This window comes from Tupaia chinensis, unplaced genomic scaffold, assembly GCF_000334495.1.
Source record: "Tupaia chinensis unplaced genomic scaffold, TupChi_1.0 Scaffold000159_1, whole genome shotgun sequence".
NCBI lineage: Eukaryota > Metazoa > Chordata > Mammalia > Scandentia > Tupaiidae > Tupaia > Tupaia belangeri.
The window spans coordinates 7,244,139-7,254,271 of NW_006159630.1; the positions used below are offsets into that span (position 1 = coordinate 7,244,139).

Genomic DNA, 10,133 nt, shown 5'->3' on the forward strand with positions numbered 1-10,133 from the left:
AAGAGCGGGCCCTCTGCTGTGTCCCCAAGTGTCCCTCATCGCCACACCACCTCTCTGATATGGGCAGGACCAGAGAGGAAGCCCCCACTCCCTCTCTGAGACTGGTCCACTTTGCATTTTTCTCAGGCTCAGAGTTGCCCCAAAGGTGGTGGGCATGGGGGCTGGGGATGCAGGGAGGGCTTCCTCCCAGGGTGCTGCAGGGACCACGGCTGGGTGTGTACAAAGCCAGCTGGTGACGCTTCATGGTCCCACCATGGAAACCCAGGGCCACAGCTCTCGAAGGTGACAGTGGTCATGCCCCTGATTTCAGGGCCAGCTCCAAGAGAGGCTCATTCATTTTTTGGGGGTGGGGGAGGGGTTTGCTATAGGTGCATATGTTTGCTGGAGGGACAGAGAGAAAGAAAAAGTGAAATCACCCCCCAGAGGGTGATTTCTCCTCCATTCTCCTCTTGGGATTTTGGGCATGCATGTACAGGTAAGGTATACAGCACGAGTTTCTTTTCTTTTTTAAAACTATTTACTTATTTAATTTTACTTATTTTTTTAAAATTTGACATAGAGCACATGTGCTCACTAGAGAGAGACAGAGAGTGAAAGAGAGGGAAAGTGAGAAAGCAAGCTACCAGGTTCAGGACTTGAACCATGGCCGTGTGGGAGTCCAGCGCCTCAACCACCATACCACTTGCTGGCCCCAGCCCTGCATGAGTTTCAAGCCACCGAGTCCAGGACTTGGACTGGACCCCCGCAGTTGGCCATGTGGGAGTCCAGAACCCTAACCACTACACCACCTGCTGGCCTCAGCAGGGGCTCAGAATGAGCCTCCCCTCAGGAGGCATGGCTGACCAAGATGAGGGCGAGGCTTGCTGGGGTCACGTCTGAATGGCGGGCTTGGAGCGAACAAGGGCCTCACACGCGATCTCATTTCATTGGGTTGTCGGAAGAGTCACGGTGTAATTTCTGTTTCTTTATGTGAAAACGCCATGGCTATTCTGACAACCCAGTATCTTTGTGGCTACCCAACAAGGCAAGCCCTTGTGGCCACTGCACAGACAGGGAACCTGGGGGAGGGGACAGTGTCTGATCGGATGGGAGGGAACAGAGAGAGGAAGGGCATGTGACAATTGGAAGGGGTGGCACTGGGGTAAACCGATCAGACCAGAGGGGCTGGCAGGGAGGTCTGCTGGGGCCTGGACACCATTTCATTGAGGAGTACCTCTGGTCTCCCCAGACCCATTGAAAAGCAGGAGAAATGCACCCACAGCGTCAGGTATCCTACGTATTTCGGTGGCCATCCTGGTCTACTGGCTATGAAGGCCATTTAACCCTTTAAAGCCCATTGTGGCAGTCCAGAGGGCTCCCGGGTCTAAGGAGCTGGAGGGCAGAGCAAGAGCCCTCGGGGGGACTGGCCTGAAGGCTCCTTAGTGGAGCTTTGGGGCCTGTGGTCTCCCCCGGCCTCGTTTCAACAGATGGCAGAACAAATTCCTAATTAAGCACAAGAAAGTTTCCGGCTCAGCACATTTATTTATGATTTTCCGGTCCTCTTGGTGCTCATTCTTTCCCCTTTGTCTTCCTGGAACCCAAGCCAGCTTATTGCCACCCTGAGCTCCCCACTCGGGTCTTGGAAAGGCACAGCCCTAATCTAGCGAGAAGGAAGGAGGAGGGTCTGGGGTGGGAGCGTGGGAAGGAGGGAGAGTCGCACGGGGGATGGTCACGCAGCTGCTTTTTGGAGTCAAGATGAAAAGACAGTTCGCTGCGAACTGACGCCTTGGCAGAGACTTGAGAAGACAAACAAGGCTTTGGAGATCAGCACCGGGGCGGGGCGAGCTTGGCCCAGAGGAGAGACGCCCTCTGTGGGGACCAGCCACTGTTCCTGCCAATGTCCGACAGGCGGGCTAGGCCTGCCCCCGAGAGGGCTGCTGTTCTGTGCCTGGCAGATCCAGATTTCGGCATCTCCACCCGCTCCCTCCCCTCCTAACAGCCTCTGCTGCCCGGAGTTGAGGAGAAAAACACCTTCCACCAGGTGGAGAAGAGAACCACCCAGGTGGATCCACGCTCCCAGCTGGGAACCAAACCCGAGGCCGGGCAGCTGCCTTTTGGAGTTCACTGAAAACAGGGCAATTTCCCTCCCGCCTGAGAGAGCCGTGCCACAGAGAGGTTTTTGGATTTTGGTTTTAAATTTCTGCAATAGAGTGCATGCACTCACCAGAGAGAGAGAGATAGAGAGAGAGAGAACACCCCGGGGGGATGGGCACACCACAAACCCTTCACTTCTCCTTCAGGATTCTGGGTATGCACACACATGCATCTGGTGTGTTTTTCAAGCTGTTGGGTCCAGGACTCGAACCATGCAGTTGGTCATGTGGGATCCAGTTGCCTTAACTCCCATACCATCTGCTGCCTCCAGATGCAGATGCAAACCCCAAACGTTTGCTTTTTGAGCCCAGAGGTCTGGATCTCCAGTGGAGAGGCCGCCTGTGCCTCCACCCGCAGCAGTGCCCTGGAGAAAAGGCTCCGTGAGGAGCTCCTGGCACTCGGCTATCTCTCAGATCAAGGGGAAAGAGGCAAACGATTTGTGAAACAGCCGTGTCAAGATAACAGTGTCACTCAGAAAACAGGCACAGCCGACCTTCACAAGCTGGTCTCTGCCTCCAAGGGCCACTCTGTCACCTCGCTCTGCACACTGCAGGGGCAGCCTCCGAGGGCCCCAGGAGCCCGGGGTGGGAACACTGGTGGGATGAGAAGAGCCTATGGAGGAAGAGGCTGCTAGGCGACAGTCCTCCTACAGTGCCCAGGGCCAATTGCAGTGACCCCCACTCCAGGGGGAAAAGGATGGGCTGGATGCAGAGGGAGCAGAGCTGGGCAGCACGCCCTTGGGAAGCAGCGGCAGGTTTGCTAAAGCAGCCTGCTGCCAGTTCCACTTGGTGAGCCAGATCCTGCGGGAGGAGAGGTCTCCACCTGAGAATTCATGGAGTGGAGTGAGGGCTGGGACTTGCTGCCCTCCAGACCTGGGGCCCTGCCGGCAGCGAAAGCTTGGCTTGTCTCCTGGTCTCTCTGAGACCATCACTCTTTACCTGCCACCAGCCACCTCCTCTCCCCTTCACGATCTTCTCCCTTCTAATGACTGCACTGATTCCCAGACGGAGCGAGCCATGCAACTGCGGCCCAGGTGCAAGGTGCCACGTAGATTGTTAACTGTCATCATCCAGGCGTCGTCCTCCACGGGCCGGCACGGGGATCCATCACGCTGGTTACAGCAGCCCCCCCCCCCTTGTTCCTGTCCTCTTGTTAGAGAGAGGGGATGGGGACATGTCAGCTTCTAGCTAGGGCTTAATAAGTCCATCTAGCCCCTTCCCTGGCGAGGACAGCCAGCCCCCGGCCCTGAGGCAGCCGTTCAGGCTGGGGCTAGAGGAACAGCATTAGCCAGGGAAACGTGGAGTAAGACCATTTAATTCCAAGTACTGTTAGACCAGGAAACACCCTCGGGCTGGCAGGTGGCATGGTGGTTAAAGCACTGGACTCCCACATGGCAAACCAGATTCAAGTCCTGGACCTGGTAGCTTGCTTTCTCACTTTCCCTTTCTCTCTCTCTCTGTCTGGTCCAATTAAAAAAGAATAACAAATAAAATAAAATAAATAAATACTTCTTTAAAAGCAAACCCAAAATGCCCTCCCTCTGAAGATCACCAGAGTTCAAACACTCCGCCCAGTAGAGAAACAAGGGGCCTCTGATCGCCGCTGCCCTAGCTCGCAGACACACCGCTCCTCACACTCAGGAGGTCCCACTCCGACATCCCCCCTTGCAGCTCGTGCGGTCTCCACGTTCTAAATAATGAGTTCTTGCTCTTTCCAGAGGGCTTTGGAATCTGTGAACGGAATTTGGGAATGGCACCCCACTGGCAAGTATGTGTCAGACCGACCAAATGGGGGAGACGAGGGATTCTCCTCTGACCAGCACCGAGGGGCAGCCTGCACGCCCTCACGTGGCTTGGACGAGGAATTAAAGCACTGGACTCCCACATGGCAAACCAGATTCAAGTCCTGGACCTGGTAGCTTGCTTTCTCACTTTCCCTTTCTCTCTCTCTCTGTCTGGTCCAATTAAAAAAGAATAACAAATAAAATAAAATAAATAAATACTTCTTTAAAAGCAAACCCAAAATGCCCTCCCTCTGAAGATCACCAGAGTTCAAACACTCCGCCCAGTAGAGAAACAAGGGGCCTCTGATCGCCGCTGCCCTAGCTCGCAGACACACCGCTCCTCACACTCAGGAGGTCCCACTCCGACATCCCCCCTTGCAGCTCGTGCGGTCTCCACGTTCTAAATAATGAGTTCTTGCTCTTTCCAGAGGGCTTTGGAATCTGTGAACGGAATTTGGGAATGGCACCCCACTGGCAAGTATGTGTCAGACCGACCAAATGGGGGAGACGAGGGATTCTCCTCTGACCAGCACCGAGGGGCAGCCTGCACGCCCTCACGTGGCTTGGACGAGGAAGGATGGGCTCCCAAGTCAGGGTCCTACGAGCTCACAGCCGGACCACGTGCTCCCGTTACGGACCGCGGGCTCGTTTCCTTGCAGGCAGGGCCCAGAGTGGGGGGAGCTCCAGCACCGAGCCCACGTCTCAGACAGGAAGAGCTTCCCACACTGCCATCCGCCAGCAGAGCAGGAGCCTTACCCAGCCGTGAGGGCCTGGTCCTCGTGCTGCAGAGCATGTGCCTGCAGAGGCAGGGGGGGCTGGGCTGCCTGACCACCACAGCCCCCTCTGACTGGAGACGCCAGGATGCCCGTGGGCAGTGGCTCCAGGGACTGGAAATGTCCGCGCTGCCGGGACCGACCCGGTCAGCAGTACACTCAGCACACCACGATCTGCTGCTGCATCCCGGTGTGGAACTGGGAGCAACGTTCCGTACCCGCCTCCAGTCCTGATGAGGTGGGGGACCCGGGAGGACCATAGGGACAGAGGAGCCCCATCCCAGCTCCTCCGGAGCCTCTGTGCTGAGGAGCAGGCAAGCTCCTGACGCTCACACCTGCCCGGGCTCCTCTACCAGCACGGCGGTGGCCTCTGGTTTCAGACCAGGCGAAGTAAGTGTCTGCAGCCAGTGCTCAGAGCACATGCTGGCTGGGGGTGGGGGGCAGCAGGCACCCCACACCCTCTTGTCTTCAGCCCACTGGAGCCGAGAACGGTGGTGCCCTTGCTGAGCAGGGCATCGGTCAGTTGGAAGCCACTGAAGATGGGGTGCCTTTTCAAGCCTTAGTAGTCGGGACTCAGAGGCAGGCCTGGCTGTTGCCACGGCCTGCTGGGTTTATGGCTGTGTTGCGTATGCAGGAGAACGCGAGGGCTGCCACTCCTGAGCCATGATGCGAGGGTGCGGCCTAGCCCAGCCTGGGCTTCCAGGAGCCCACCTGGTCAGTGAGGACCCACCATGTCATATGGAAAAGAGGCCAGCCCTGGAAGCAGCCAGCAGTCCATGTCCTGGCCCAGTGCCATCCACACTATCTGACCTCAAAAAAGTCACTTCTCTTCGGCACTAAATTTCCCCACCAGTAAAAGGCAGGCAGAGCCTTTTACACCTGCCTTCTCCTTGGCCCCCAGGGACCAGGCAGGCCTGAGTCCAGAGAAACGACCATATTCTAGCCACAGCTGGGAGCTTTGCACCATCTCAGAAAAGGGAGAGAGGAGAAAAGGCAGGGCCCGGCTGTTTCGCAGACTCACCGATCCATCTCATCAGAGAGGTGAGGATCTGCAGGTACTTGGTCTTCTGGACGTCAAAGAAGGTGAAAGGTCCGAGGAGGAGAGTGAAGACAGCCTGGGAGATGGAAGCGGCAGTGAGGATGTGCAGAGGCCGGGGAGCACACCGCGGGTCCGCAGCTAAGGCCTGGTCCTGTCTCGATGTACCCCTGGACTGTGGAGCTCCGAGGGGTCACACACTACCATCCTGGGAGCGTGCAGAAGAAACACCAGCTATGGCGCCCGGCCCTCACCACTTACTGGGAAGAGATGACACGGGGAGGGGACATGGAAGCGTGGACATAGCAGCACAGCAGGGAGGACTCTGTGGGGCTTGGAGAAAAGGATTAATCAGGATCTTGTTACTCAGCCACGTTTTCCATGTGAAGAGAAGCGCAGAGAACAAGAGCCAGTGGCTTCCAGGGCAAATACGTGGAGAGGTACCCTGGACTGAGGAGGAAGCGGCTGCGACTGGGAAGACGGGGGTGTGCGGGTTGGAGGTGGGGGTGGCCTGGTCAGAGAAGCGGGCGCTGGGCCCCCCCGTTCCTTTGTCTCTGGAGAATAGACAAAACCAAAACCTCAAACCCTGTCTCAGAAAACCGGCATATGGGACCAGCAGCTGGTGTAATGGCTATGTCACTGGACTCCCATGTAGTCTACCATGGTTCAAGTCCTGGACCCGGTGGCTTAAACTCACACCGGGTGCGTGTGTGTGTGTGCCCAAGATCCCGAGAGGAGAAGGGATTACAGCGTGGCCATCCCCCATGGGGGGTGAGTTCTCACTTTCTGTCTCTCCATGTCTTTCTGGAAAGTACACATGCCGTATAACAAAAACGTCTCTATTAAAAATTGAAAACAAAAAAAGAAAGAAAACCGGCGTGTGGGCCATTTGAGCCGTCATCCAGGCGGTTCTGGGGACACGTGGCACAGGGAGGCTGGGAAGGAGAGCAGGTTAGGATCTCCATGCCAAATTGGCTGCTCAGGGAGCGGAGGAATTAAAGACTGCTCGCTGGAGTTCAGATGATGGTACCATTTCCAATCTGCCACTCGGAAGCGCCGGGCCTTATTAACATTTACACTGCCGTTTTAGCATGCTCGCGCTAATGACACTCACCGGTGATGCAGCAGACAGCTTGGGAGCCGCAGCCTGAGAGGGAGCGAGCGAGCGAGCATGGGGACAGGGGCCCACCCTGGGGACCAGGCTCCGGCCCTGCGACCCTGTGATCTGGGTGACTCCATCACTCCATCACAGCTGCTGAGCCGAGCCTGGGGCCGTCCCCCATGACAGGCAGGCAAGAGCTGCGCAGAGGGGGGCCCCGGCCCGCCCCCGCCCCCCTCTGCGAGGAGAGCAGGATGTGGGAGAAGCTGTGACCTCTTGTCTGAGTCCATTATCGCTGTGAGAGTGAGTGACACGAGACTAAAGTGCTGCTTAAAGAAAAGGCTCTAATTAGCCGGGGTGGGGAAGGCGTCCTGGCAGTCACAGGCTGGTTCTGGAAGGAGGGACAGTCCTGCTGCTATTCAGGAGAGGGGGAAGGAAACGCCGTCCCACCCCCCGGGGGGGCGCAGGGAGGGGACCCCTTTGCAGAAGGGGCAGCTCGCGTCCATGCCCTTGCCGGCCCAGGAGAGGAGCCGGGGACGGGGCATGCAGTCGGCGGCTCCTGGGGCAGCCTGTATGCAGCACGCCGGCACGTCGTTTAGGAAAATTACCACTCAGGGGAACTTTCCACTGATGGTGAGAGAGACGCCAGGTAGGAGGACAAACACAGCCGCCTGCCACCGTGTTTCCAAGTGACCGTGGCCTGCGGGATCAGGGCTCCCGTGTGCCGGGTGCCAAGGTGGGTCACCTCTGACCTGCACTGCCTCTGGTGGTAGGTGCCAGAAACCTCCAGAGGTGGCTCAGAGGGGAGTCAGATCTCTGAAGCCTGAAGACTGGTTTTTAGAAGGTTCCACTGCATAAAACAGAGGGTGGCAGGTCTGGTGGGCAGAGAATTTTGTGCCTGCAGGTTGCCCTGGCTTGTCCCCCGGGAGCCCGTTCTCAGATGAGTTCACGCTCACCCTCCTCCAAGGTGGATACGCTGTCATGATGCAGCACGCACCCCGTAAGACCCTGGAGGACGGAATCCCAGCCCCAAGGGCATCCCTGTTCAGACAGACCCAGCAGACACACTCCACAGGCAGAGTGAGGTGTCCATGTGGGATGCCAAACGCGTGACGGAGAATATGATCCCAGAGGCGTCAGAGTGAGGGTCCACGCCACTCTGTTCTCAGAGTGGTGATAGGCAGTGAAAGGCTTTTTTGAAAAATCTGCCTGCAGCTGTGACTCTCACAGCTGGAGGGTGGCAGAGATGTGGCTTTGGGAGCACAGACCAACCACGCCACCCAGGAAGGTTCAAGGCCCACTCGGACACGGCAGACACACAGACTGCCAAACAGCAGCCCTTCTGTGGGGCCGCCAGCTCCCACGTCAGAGGGAGCCCAGATGAAGACGCAGCTCAGGAGCGGGGCTTAATTAAGGAACAGGTGTCCTCTGCAAATGAGTTAGAGCCAGGACTCAGCAACTGCAGGGGCAGGCATCCAGAGTGACAGAGGACAGAGGACAGGAGTGGTGGCGCATGCTGGCATGCCACGGTGTGGCTGCGAGGTCTTTGGGAAGAAATGGGGGCAGGAGAAGGGACAGCCCCTGGTCCCAATGGCCTGGCAGGGACTGAGTCCACCTCTGAATACTCAATAACCAAACGCGGGGCTGATGTTTCCCTTTGCTTTTTAAAAACGAAGAAATGAAAAGCCCAGAGACAGCCTATCCTCTTGGGTCCCCCAGTCTAGCCCGTACGACATTATAAATTAGCCTGAGGTGTGCTCCGCCCCCAAATGCCATTGATCAGTTCCAACTCGGTCTCTGTTCAAGGACTCTTGTGCCCGACTCATGACAGGAGGCACGGACACCAGCGGCTGCAGCCAAAGGCATTTCTTAAGAGGAAGAAAGAAAGAAAAAGAAAGTACAACTCCTTGATTTCTAATGAAGTCTTCAAACCGGTCACTGGGAATGGAGTCCGAGACAGACCAGCGAGGGTGCAAACGGGGCCGTGCGAGTCTCTCTGTTTCTGGGTCAGCGCTCAGATGTGCACTGGGGGCCCCATGGCAGCTCCGGCTGCGTCTGGATGGAGACAAGGCAGCTCATGTTCCCAAGGCACTGCGGGCAGGGCTTGGCCACGGCCGTCTGAGAACGTTCCGGAGCCCACAGCCCAGCAGGCTGCCTGTGTGCCCGCTGGCCTGTCAGAGCAAGTGCACGACCGCTCTGGCCACTCAGGCTCTGGCCTCTAGCAACCTCGGCTCCTTCCTCGCTGTGTCAGGATCCCGCGGCTGCTGTAACAAGTGAGCGCCAACTGGCGGCTTTGAGCCATAGAGGTGCATTCTCTCCAGGCCAGAGGTGGGAGCCTGGCGGGGTGTGCTCCAGGAGCACTGAGCACAGCGCCCTCCACCCCCAGGAAGGAGCTGAACCCCGCACAGGCATCGAGAGTGGGGACGGCAGGGATCAGCCCCGTGTCTCAGCCTCTGCCAGAAACGAGGCCTGAGCGCCAGGAGAGCAAGGAACGAAGACGGCCCCTACTCTAAACGCCAGCGCTGTCACAGGGACAGGAAGGAAACCTACTCTTTAGAACCAGAGACTGGAAGACGTGGGGAAGGGCCTGGGAGCCTCCCAGGGCTGGTGTGGGCTGTGCAGGAGGGTTCCCTGGATGGCATGTGCTTGGCTGAGGGCCGGCAGTACCTGCTCACTAGGCCGGCCTCGGTCACTAGCTGGAGCCCACACTGTCTTCAGAGGGGCCCGGAGCGGCCCCAACAGCCAGTGGCCCAGCTGTGGGGCTGGCGGAGCCACAGCTGGGAGCTTTGCACCATCTCAGAAAAGGGAGAGAGGAGAAAAGGCAGGGCCCGGCTGTTTCGCAGACTCACCGATCCATCTCATCAGAGAGGTGAGGATCTGCAGGTACTTGGTCTTCTGGACGTCAAAGAAGGTGAAAGGTCCGAGGAGGAGAGTGAAGACAGCCTGGGAGATGGAAGCGGCAGTGAGGATGTGCAGAGGCCGGGGAGCACACCGCGGGTCCGCAGCTAAGGCCTGGTCCTGTCTCGATGTACCCCTGGACTGTGGAGCTCCGAGGGGTCACACACTACCATCCTGGGAGCGTGCAGAAGAAACACCAGCTATGGCGCCCGGCCCTCACCACTTACTGGGAAGAGATGACACGGGGAGGGGACATGGAAGCGTGGACATAGCAGCACAGCAGGGAGGACTCTGTGGGGCTTGGAGAAAAGGATTAATCAGGATCTTGTTACTCAGCCACGTTTTCCATGTGAAGAGAAGCGCAGAGAACAAGAGCCAGTGGCTTTCCGGGCAAATACGGGGGGAGGAACC

The 10,133-nt window shown here is 57.7% G+C and overlaps 1 protein-coding gene across 1 annotated transcript in view; it reads right to left on the bottom strand.

Annotated features, from left to right (window-relative positions):
• Positions 1-10,133, bottom strand: part of SLC38A12 (solute carrier family 38 member 12) — a 71,557-nt gene that overhangs the window by 17,363 nt on the left and 44,061 nt on the right. Inside the window, exon 8 of the mRNA XM_027770798.1 lies at positions 9,674-9,767. Within this exon, the coding sequence (XP_027626599.1) occupies positions 9,674-9,767 (94 nt within the window). The remainder of the gene's footprint in view (positions 1-9,673; positions 9,768-10,133) is intronic.